At 37.4% G+C, this 11,894-nt stretch overlaps 1 protein-coding gene across 6 annotated transcripts in view; it reads right to left on the bottom strand.

The window, feature by feature from the left end:
• Positions 1-700: 700 nt before the first annotated feature.
• The window catches only part of ppp1r12a (protein phosphatase 1, regulatory subunit 12A), a 78,461-nt gene continuing 67,267 nt past the window's right edge, over positions 701-11,894 (bottom strand). For 4 of the 6 annotated variants that reach the window (XM_065268698.2, XM_065268704.2, XM_065268705.2 and 1 more), the window contains 4 exons: positions 11,511-11,558; positions 9,632-9,682; positions 8,492-8,693; positions 701-2,461 (listed from right to left, as the gene is read on the bottom strand). In XM_065268698.2, coding sequence (XP_065124770.1) covers positions 8,559-8,693; positions 9,632-9,682; positions 11,511-11,558 — 234 coding nt within the window. In that variant the 3' untranslated portion in view covers positions 701-2,461; positions 8,492-8,558. The remainder of the gene's footprint in view (positions 2,462-8,491; positions 8,694-9,631; positions 9,683-11,510; positions 11,559-11,894) is intronic. The other 2 variants (XM_065268702.2, XM_065268706.2) reach the window with 1 other exon arrangement.

The raw sequence follows: 11,894 nt of genomic DNA, 5'->3' as shown, positions 1-11,894 counted from the left end.
TATATTTTTGACAATGTCTGGATTTTTTTTATTCCAAGATATTCCAGAAATTCCATGAAAGTCATGGAATTTTATAAAAAAAAATTGACAATGTCTGGAAAAAGACCTTTTAAAATTCCATGATAATCCAGAAATTCCATGAAAGTCAGGGAATTTTATATATTTTTTGGACAATGTCTGGAAAATACTCTTTAAAATTCCACGATATTCCATAAAAGTCAGGAAATTTAAGCTTTTTTTCGACAATGTCTGAAAAAAAGATACTTTAAAATTCCAGAAATTGTATGAAAGTCAGGGACTTTTATATATTTTTTGTCTGGAAAGGACCCTTTAAAATTCCATGGTATTCCAGAAATTCCATGAAAGTCAGGTAATTTTATATCTTTTTTGAGAATGTCTGGAAAAGACCTTTCAAAATTCCATAATATTCCAGAAATTCCATGACCAGTGGGAACACCGATTAGTAATGTGTTGCTAAGGACATAATTTGGACAACTTTGAAGGCCAATGTCTCAATATTTAGATGTTTTTTCTCATAATCCAGATTTTCAAAAAGAAGTATTTCATCCAAATATTGTCCTATCCACACAGAACATCGATGGAAACTTATTTATTAACAAACTGATCCTTATGACTGTTTTTGTGATCCAGGGTCATAAGTTAAGTTGATCAAAATGAAAAAGAAAAATCAAATCACACATTTTTTTACAATGTACAAGTTTATTTTAATTAACTCTCAGTGGTTGGTAGTCACAGCACAGCTTGCACGGATGAAGCCACACATCTATTCAACAAGATGATGGGAAATTTAAAAAGAAAAAAATTAAAATCCTAAACCAAAGAGGAGACAGCTGACAGTCCGACTACAGCGACATTTTTTTCCGACTACAGTATTTTAAGTAAAAGGCCACTGAAATGCATAAAACATGTTTCCGATGCATGGACTTCATCTGACGTGGTAGCAAAAACCAGACAGCAAGACTCCTGACATGGTATTGACAGTGCATGTAGACTTTGTAAAAGGACTGGGTTAGCGATATCTAGAAGTTTCTTTTAGCGACAACACCTTGGCTAATACTACAGCTTTAAAAAAGAAAAAAAAAAAAACAGAAAAAGAAGAAAAAAATAAAAAGAGAGAAATGAACAGCACTCTTCCAAAAAGATAATGAATTAAATGTGTGAAATGTAGTGAAGCAATTATATTATCATCTCACAATTACCGTGAACACTTTTTAAAATGCAATGAAATAAAGAACGCACTGAACACGTGCAGCCTTCCCTTTGAAGAGGGCGGCGCTATTGTTATTCAATGACTATAAAAGAAGAAGAAGAAGAAGAAATTAGTTAAAACACACTTTTTTGTCCTCTGGAGTTGGTATATTTCAATAGTAACAGATAGGGAACCATAAACGCATGCCTTGTGTGCTGGTCTCAAACAATACATACAGGTATATACAACTTCACTCAAGTACCTGCTAAAACAACGTGCGGAGTACAAGATATAAACCATCGACTACACTACAAACTTAAAGAAATGAGAGAATAAAGGAAAGGCGGAGGGGTGAGCGATGGAAGTGTCAAGGAAGTGAACATTTACTAGTGATGGACTCATTATTAAAGCATTTTTTTTTATACGAAATAAATGCATATTGCACGTAAGTGAAAGCTTCGATTCCACAAGGTCCACCTGTACGGTAAAGCCAGGGGGTCTTCAACAATCTCTCGAAACGCAACGAGATCCCGAGAGCAAAAAAAGTGTGCAGTGTGTGTGTGTGTGCGTGCACGGCAGGAGGGTAAACGGGGTCGTGCGCCAACATCGTGGAATGCTGGGAAGTCTTCTGCTGAGAGACAGTGCCTTCGATTTGGAGGCGGGACTTCGAGCGCAACGGTGCATTTGAGAGGACAGGAAGAGGAAATAGCTGCAGAGCGCTGCGCGTCGCGTAACACGTCTATACAGGAAGAAAGAATAAAGAGCAGAGCAATGACAACAAAAAAAAAAGTTCACAAAAAAAGTGTGGCACAAATAAAATCAGGTGTTCTGTGACAGCCAAGAGAAGCCGAGTGACGTATGTACAACTAAGGCTTATTGGTTAAATAGTTTTTCGCAGCCTTCCCCGCCCGTAGTTTTCGATGCCGGTCGTCTATAGCTTTATATCCTTAGTTCTGTAAACTCAGTGGTTCCGTGTGGGCCGCAGACTTGGGAATCGTGAGGTGAGCGGACTGAATGGGCGTTCGGTGAAGCAGGAAGCGGGGCAAAGCGAGAGGCTGAGAAACGATAAGGGAGACGGAGCCTTCTGGTCGCTGTTGTCTGGTATTTATATCTAGGATGTGCAATACCGTTAGACACTGCCGTTGAATGGGAAAGGTTCTTGTTCTATTTCGAAAGCTTGCTAATGACTCGAATCAGAGCTCCGTTTTCATCCTTTAGTCTCTGGTTGTCTGCTTTCAAGTCCGGTAGCATCTGAAAGAAAGAAGAGGAGAAACGTATGTTTTAGATTAAGTGTTGTGACAACAACCATGACATTGATGTTTCATATTTGCCAGCTCCTTCCATTGGTCACCAATTCCTGTCTAACACAAGACCCTTTTCCACCCACAGAATGATGCTGATTCCTAATCAGAAAAGGGTGGGAAATTGAGCTAAAACTTGTTGGTCGTCAACCAGGAATTGATGTCAGACTAAGCGGTTTATACTGAAAACGATTGATGTGCCATACAATGATATTGGATGATATTACATTCAAATCCATGCACTGTAAAAAAAAAGAAAAAGTTGGTTCAACTTTAAAAGTTAGTTGAATCTATAATTTGAGTTAATTCAACTTTAGTTAACTAATATTTTTAAGTTAAATTAAATAAAAAAATTACAGCTACTTTTTAATGTTGAACCAACAAAACTTTTTTTTACAGTGTGTGTCACATTGAACTATGGCTCCAAATGTTTTTCATTCATCTGTCTGAAACTATTATTTACAATTAAACAACATTAGTTCCACCCGTCAGGTTATATTTGACATCAGAATGGACAAATTAATTGCTTTTCAAGTTTTATTCATGACCGCAGCATCACAATCAGCCTGTGAAGCCTTAAGATGCTAATCACATTGCATTGGTTGTTAAAAAATGGGACCCTGCCTGTGAAAACCTTGACTAAGGTTGATATTAAAGGAATATAGCACTTTTATAAAAATTTCCAGATAATTTACTCAACCCCATGTCATATCCAAGATGCTTATGTCTTTCTTTGTTCAGTTGAGAAGAAATGATTTATTGAACGTCAACAGTTCAATGCAGCTTCAAAGGGCTCTAAACGATCCAAAACGAGGCACAAGGGTCTTATCTAGCGAAATAAATAAAAATATGTACTTTGAAACGAACACTTGCGACCATTTTAATCAATAAACTGACACAAAGACATTAATAAGTATCATTCCACATATAAAAACGTCAAAACAGTCCACTTCTCGAAATTTGTAAACACCGGGTCGGTAGTTTTGCATACATCATGCGTGACCTTACGAAGTGTTTACGTAATCAACGTGATCTAACGGAAAGTTGTGTTATAGTCACGAAAAACTTTATTAATTTATTTGTGTCAATGGCACAAAATGCAACTTAATCGTGCCTTGAGCACGAATGTCTTTGTCGTGTCACAAATTTCTATAAATAGTTTTTTGTGTCCGTGGCACGACTTTCTTTTTCGTGTCATTTTATGTATTGCTTTCTCTTTTTTTTCTATTTTTAAATCATTGTCGCTTGGGTTAGGATGTACTTTTATGTATTGGTTTCTACATTGTTTATTCTTCCGCTTTTAAAACTATTCTTGCCTGGAGTTGGGTTTAGGATGTCTAAAAATGTAACAGAAAGTGATTCTAACCCCAACCCCAAGCAACAATGGTAAGAAAATAGGAAAAAAAATGAGAAAACAATACATAAAATGAAACAAAAAAGAAGGTCGTGTAACGGACACAAATTTTTTTTCTAGAAATTCGTATGAGTGACTCGACAAAGACAAAGAAAAAAGTTGAATTTCGTGCCATGGACAAAAATAAATGTATACATTTTTTTGTGACTATAACACGACTTTCCGTGAGATCAGTGTGTATTTTATACGTAAGATCCAAGTGTGCTGCACAAGCCCTGAAAAGTGAAGCCAAAACGTCTCGATCGCCCCCCAGTGACTGGTCCCAGTATAGACGGTTTCATCGGACGCACGTGATACACGTCTGGATCTGAACCTTACTTCCGGTTTCGTTTTTTTAATGGTCTGACTAGTTGCTAAACTGATCTCTTGAACAAATGCCTCGTCGAAAATAACAAATGTTTTGGTTTCCTAGGTAATCTGTGTGTTGTTTTTTGCTTGTTATATAAATAAACTACATTTAAAGAACTTTGTTGTTATTTATTCTTAGCGGAGTTTACCGGAAGTTACGTGCGGACCGCGACAGCCGCTTGTTTATGTTGTTACTGCTTAAACAGTCTATAGGTCATAAAGCCCGCCTCCCCATGTTATTCAATGGGACTTGAGACCAACTAAAAAATTTAATTACACTTCAATTATCTTTTTTCCGAAGCTGGTTTCTGTCATTTACTGTAGTTTTTATCAAGTTATTGTAAATTCAAATGTTTGTTTTTAAAATAAGTTTGTGTTTAGTTAGTTATTTAATGATATAAAAACGGTGGTGTCACGTCATGATTGACAGCTGTGATATCGTGTGATATGCGCATTCTGCGAGAGTGAGGGCGGGGTCTTGATTTCGCGTCTTTACTTCCTGCTCACTACTGCGCAGGACTGGTCCCGAAATCGCTACTGCGCAGACTCAAGACCCAAGATGTCAGCGCCGTATCGGGACACTGGCAGCATCACTTTTCACCAATGGAAGAGAGCGAACAGGCGTAGTCCATCTTTTTTACAGTCTATGGTAAGATCACGCTAGCTCGTCACACGCTATTTTAAGCTGCATTGAAACTGTGAACTCTTGAGGTCAAATAAAGTCTATTAAATTAATACAAATCCTGGGATGTTTTCCTAAAAAAAAAAAAAAATCTTCTCGATTGAACAAATAAACATCTTGGATGACATGGGTGAGTAAATTATCAGCATTTTCTTATAAAAGTGGAAGATTCCATTAATGTGAAATCGATAATTGAAATCAAATTAGATTTTGAGGCTTTAGCCTGGATTTCACAGCCAGGGTCACTTATATTCTTACATTATAATAGGCAAGTTTTGTAGTAATGTATACATTATAAGCCTCAATTTTGCAGATCTACTAATCGAGCACCTGCTCCCACTCAAGAACCAGCACCATTTTGGTGGAAAAGGGACCACAGAGCCACACAGCATGAAACAACTAGCAGGCACACTGCAGATCAATTGAAAACCGTAGCCATGCACTCCCCTCCACACACACACAGAGTCTCTTTGTGTGTCCTTGACAGGCCGGAATAAATAAAGGAACACAAGAGCGGCCCAGAGTGGTACTTGTTACCTAACCCGCTTCACTTGAAGACTGTAACCTAAAGACTGGAGCACTGCTGCTTAGATTTGGTGAAGGAATTTGACCCACTGTCCTCATTAACCGACTGTCCCACAAACAGGATACGTGCACTAAAACGATCCCTGAGGGGAAATTTTAAAACCCGTGGCACCAAGGTTTGTTAATGCATTTGCAGGATTAAGACAAAATGGTTTGGTACACACCAAGACGACAGTCGATGTCAGGTGGGATTTGAGCATTGTCTAGTAAAGTTATTGTAAGTCATCGTAGCCTTTATTTGGCTGATTCAGCAAGTCGAATCAGTGGTGGACTTGTCTAGGAAACAAATCATTAGTTTATTCGGCTTAGCCAAACAGTCCACCAGAATGCGCAAAATGCTCATCTCATTTTTTTCATCTTTTATTTAAACACATTTTATTTGAACAAGATATGGCTCATAAGACGCTACAGATATCTCATGAAACGCCCTGTGGTGTTTTGTATCTTCCGGTTTTCTGTTTTGAGTAATGAATACACTCTCAGAAAACAAATGTACAAAAGTTGTCACTGGGACCTTTTTAAAAAGGTCCTAATATGTACCACATTTTTTGAAAAAGTACCACCCCCTTTTTTTGGAGAGCGTACCAACTACTGCCGCCAGCTGGTACAGAAAGTTATCTCATCTCACGTAGGCGCAGAACAAGGATGCTACTTGGCCACCATTCGTTGGTGTGTCAGGGCAACTGTTTCAGGACCCAAACACAGACAGCATGTGGCCAATTGTGAGCCGACCTCACAGTTTGAGGTACTTCTTGGTGTCGGATTGGTGTGTTCCTACCCTACAATCTATAAATGGCTGGGTTCTTTTCAAGCCATGTTGGGTAAATATTGGACACTGCATTGGGTCGGTTTTAGAGTGCAAGTAAAACAGATGTATGCAACGAGTTTAGCATTAACCTCTTAAGACCTGGTGTGTCCACATACGTGGACATCACAAGTTTTGTTAAATATTTGGTTATTATACATTTTTTGGTTCTTCCTAACCCCAAATAGCTAGAAGAAATCTAAAATGCAAGCAAACCAAAGCTCGGGTCTTAGGAGGTTAAAGAAAAAAAAATTCTGTCTTCACAGTACTTTTCAACATTTCTGAAGCTTGACCTGGAGCACCTGCACTATTTTTTATTGCTTATTGAATTGTATACGACACATCATAATTGTGTTCAATAGAAGTCACTTAGTCATATGGGGTTGGAGCAACATGAGGCTGAGTAAATAGTAACAGTTTCATTTCTACAAACTAATCCTTTAAAGGGATAGTTCGGCCAAAAATGATATTAAACCCATGATTTACTCACCCCCAAGCTGTCCGAGATGCATATGTCCATCGTTTTTTTCCAGACAAACACATTTTCGGATATTTTAGAAAATGTTTTAGATCTTTCAGTTAATTAAATGTGAAGTTACGGGGTCCACGTCCTTCAAGTCCAAAAAATGTGCATCTATCCTTCACAAAATAAATCCAAAGGGCTCCAGGATGATAAACAAAGGTCTTCTGAGGGTAATCCGCGCGGTGTTGTTGTAGAAATATCCATATTTAAAACTTTATAAACGAAAATACCTACCTTCCGGTAGCGCCGCCATCTTAGACTCCTCTGTATTCAGGAGAGAGTATTAGCGTAGTGTACGCACTTTTCTTAGTGACGTATGACAAATTCGGAGAGCGGAGGCACAGAGCAGCAGCAGAGAAACCTCCGTAAGCTGCATAAAGCTCTCATCTTGAATGCGGACGTGACTAAGATGGCAGCATTACCGGAAGCGAGTTATTTTCGTTAATAAAGTTTTAAATATGGATATTTCTACAACAAAACTGCGCGGATTACCCTCAGAAGGCTTTTGTTTATCATCGTACAGCCGTTTGGATTTATTTTGTGAAGGATAGATGCACATTTTTTGGCCTTGAAGGACGTGGACCCCATAACTTCACTTTTGATTAAATGAAAGATCTAAAACATTTTCTAAAATAACTGAAAATGTGTTTGTCTGAAAAACGATGGACATATGCATCTCGGACGGCTTTGGGGTGAGTAAATCATGGGTTTAATATCATTTTTGGCCGAACTATCCCTTTAAGAATAAAAGGCTTAATATTATGCATTCCATTTCAATCTGTTCCAGGAACATAAAAAAAAACGTAAAATAATAGCTAAACTTGTCATTGATGAGTAGTTTACAAAATCTGTATAATCACTACACTGGGAAAAAATCAATAAAACCCAAGGAAGTCACAAAACAAAAGATGAACAAAACATACTGAGAAAAAAAACTATTGGCAAATTATTTCTATTCTGTATATACCAGCTCACATAACGCAAGTAACGAATGTAAGTTCCAGTCTGCAGCGACAATCTGTAGATTAAAATGCATGAATTTTCAGAAGCCATGCAGTCCAGATTAGCCTCAGGCATAGCAAACATGGCAGTTCAGCTCCTGATCCAAAGATGTGAACTTGGCATTGGGGAAAAAGCACCTCCAAAGAAATCCAAAACCAAAAATTGTTTGTTTTCAAAAAAAAAAAAAAAGGTCAAGCACTTCATGCATGATCTCTAGATCACCCAAACGGATTTGAACTTTGCACTTCACAGCAATACATTCGAGGCTAATGGCTCAAAATTTCTATCAAGATAACAGTACAATTTATTACTAAGAAATCGAGTTTGTTAATAACATTAATAATATAACACTGTATAATAAAGAGTAGCTGAACTTAAAGAAAATATTTTTATATTATTTATATGTTCGTATGTTGCTAACAATTTTGTTAAATCTGTTTAAATAAAATACGCAATATGGTATATATTTTAATAATTGTACTCGTTTAATATTCAAATGTAGCATCCGTTTAACATCAATTTCTAAGCAATAATTGTACTGTATGAAAAGAATCTCTTCTTTAAAGCAGAGAGGACTGAGGAAGGTAGAGCGCATCAGCTCAGACAGATGCTGGCACCTGCCTTTATATGGGTGTGGGCGGAGCTGAATGAAGCATGAGGAGGGGTGTAAGGGGAGATGGGGGCGGGTCTACAGGTCTGCGGCGGGCAGGTGGCTGCAGCCCTGCGCGAGTTTGGAGAGCACGCGGGACAGCGCCCTGTTCTCCGCCTGCAAACGCTCATTATACTGACGCAGCGACTGCACCTGCTTTACCTGAGGAAGATTCTATAAGAGAGAAATAACACACAGACAAAAAGACAGAGAAAAAGAACGACAGAGGAGAAGAAATGAGATACATCGGACAAAAGCGAATGGAAGAATGAATGGAAGAACGAATAACAGACAAGTATTAATGATAGAACACAGACAGGAAGAGTGAGAAACTAATCCAATAAATAAAGCTAATCGAAGATAAGATAAAAAAGAGCAAATAAATAAATTAACAAACACTGTGATAATGAGGTAATATAAAATACTGCAATACTGAAATGGAAGGAAATAAAATTTTGGAAAATTCATCCTATATTTTTAAAGGAACAGTATGTAAGAAATGTATATCAATTTATCATAAAATGGCCCTAATATGTCACTAGAAATTAAGAAATCATTTTCATTTTAAATACTTATATCACTGATAACAGTGGCCCGGCCAGGATATTGTCATTTAAAAAGTGGAGTTGCAGCCCTCAACTGATGTTTATGTTGTCATGTTGTGTATTGGCCATCAGTTGTGTGATTGCAGTACCAGTTTTAGCCACAAGTTTTGTGGTTGCAATACCAGTTTTGGCCACAATCCTACATACTGTTCCTTTAACTTTTAGTAGAATCTTCTTTCTTTCGGCCACCACAACTGTACCTTCATTTATTAAGTGATAAAGCCGCCAATACTTTGCCAATGACATTCAGGTAAGAATATGGATTTCAAATAGCATTCACACTTAAATCTGTTACCTTAAACCTATTTTCTAGGAAAACAAATGCAGACAATATCGACAGTAATCCGGGCTGTGTTTTGCTGCGTGGAAATGTAAACTGAAGGCTATTAGTTATTTGGAAAAGTCAAGACCCCACCCTCCTGTTTCAATAAAAAAATATGCAAACACAGGAAAAGAAACACATTACGCACGAAAGCGCGTCCTTAAAGAGCAGACAAACAAAATTACCTTTAATTCCTCTTCCATTTCAGAGATCTTCCTTTCTAAAGCTCTTCTTTCCTGCAGACACACACACGAAGACACAAATTGGCACACATGGCACATGATCGACCCACTATCACTTTCGAGAAAGGTACACACAGAATCATAAGAAAGCATCAAGTGAATGAAAGTCAAAACTGAGTGAAGTACGTGAGGGAAACACAAACTGCTTAGTGAAGCAAAATCATAGAGAGAAACCTAATCTGGATTATTTCTTCTCAAAGTCTAAACAAATTAGGATAATATTACATAATGTGTAGGTCATGGAGATTACGCAGTAGTGTTTGTTGAATAAATTATGTAAATTAGGATGGGCATGGATAACGAAAAGGTAGAAGCTTATTTTATATTAAAGGCCATTTCACGTGACTTGAATCAAGGTTAAAGATTACTTTAACAGAAGCAACAATATGCAAAATCCCTATAATGACAAAAATCCACCCTCTCCTTCTTTTTTAATCCCTATTAAACCAAAGCAGTTTTATAAGACATGCTGTTTTGATTGTCTTGTTAATGTGATGTCACACTGATAAAGCCCCATCCATAGCCATGGCCACAGACTGACTGGTTAATTTTACCCAAACGCTTTTCTTAATGTGCTTGTTAGCAGCTAAAGCGGCTAAATATACTATCGTCTCAGATTGTATTCACAGGATTCAGATCTATTTTTAACCATAACAGAATGAGGGCAGTAGCTCATTTGCATTTAACTGTGCACGCAGCGTTTCTTTCTCCAACCCAAATGGGACATTTTGGGCATGCTGTAACAAATGATCTTTGGGGTATTTTGAGCTGAATCTTCACGGACATATTCTAGGCACACCTGAGATTTATATGCCATTACATGTGCCCTTTAAGGTTTCTAGTTAGTAAGGCGGAAGCATACACGAAGCAAAAAGTGTTTAAAGCGAACAAATGCAATTCATGTCTTTGTCATGTTTTGTTTTTCCTCTAAAATGTCATGACATTACTTAGACATCGTACAATTGCGTTCCCAGGAATTGAACCCATGTGTGCACCACCACTTTCTAAAACCCGTTTTCATTTGTGCCAGCACAGCCCGAGCAAAAATACGTCATAACCTGTCTAGTAAAAATCTCAGAGGGTTAATTGGGAAATGTTGACTCAAGTCAAGTGAAAGGGTCTATTGTGTGAAAACTATAGTGGAGTGATCAAAGCAATATGGATCATTTAGATATTACGAAAAGAGGAATACTCTTAATAAGACAGTAAAAGAGTCATACAGTATATCACATATAAATAAATGTAATGAGTAGAAAATAATCTCTAAACGACAGATAAAGTCATACAAAAATGGCTCATACACATGCAGAAATAACCATAGACAAGTTTCACACAAATAGATAAAAGTTCACTTTTATAAGTATTGAAAGGTGATTGTGTGTTGCAATAGTGACTCAATCACACAAAGTGAAAAGGGCTTTTGTGATTGGCTGACAGGGTTTGCTAGGCACGTGATTCAGCCAATAGCAGAGCTGTAAACACTTTAAACTCAGGTTAGACGTTACCCAAAGCACCAAGGTGGACCTGAGACCTGCCTGCAACCTTCAGACATAAACCAGTTCTGATCAGTTACCAATGATTTGCAGAAAGAGGCCAGGAATCAGCATTTATCTGAATCTGTCAGATCACGTCTGCATCAGGATCCTAGTGATCCATGATTGTTAGCCCTAAACATCTCCAAAGCCCATACGGAAACCCTTTAGGATTTTTTAAGGGTTATAAAATGACATATGCTAGTTCATCCACTGCCATGGAGCTTTAAATTAAAGATGATGATAAAAAATATTTGAATAGACAATTAAGTGTAAATAAGTCATTTTACCCTTTTCTCCAACTCCAGCTGTGACCGGTCAGCGAAGCGTTCCTGCCTCTGTAATAAAAATACAGAAGGTTCACCAAACCAAAGCAGTGTTAAGAACTGTTCACGCTAGGTTCAAAAAGTATTTTAATATTCCCGATTGATCGATACATTTTTATTTGGAGTCATTTTTGTGACTACTGGATAAATGTGAAAAAAAAATGTAAGGACACTTTAATAGAAATTTTTTTGCCTGTGAAGTTTTGGATGACCACAGTGAACAACTAAAGAAGATTTGATTCATTTAATGATCCGATTCATTTTAATTTATTTCAGATCCCGTTTTTTAGGTGCTCGGGAAGTCCCTCTGAAGCTCGAAGTCAAGGAATATATAAAAATGTATATTTT

This window comes from Paramisgurnus dabryanus, chromosome 1 (genome assembly GCF_030506205.2).
Source record: "Paramisgurnus dabryanus chromosome 1, PD_genome_1.1, whole genome shotgun sequence".
NCBI lineage: Eukaryota > Metazoa > Chordata > Actinopteri > Cypriniformes > Cobitidae > Paramisgurnus > Paramisgurnus dabryanus.
Note: the sequence above shows the minus strand (reverse complement) of the source record. Positions and strands in the feature narration are given on the sequence as shown.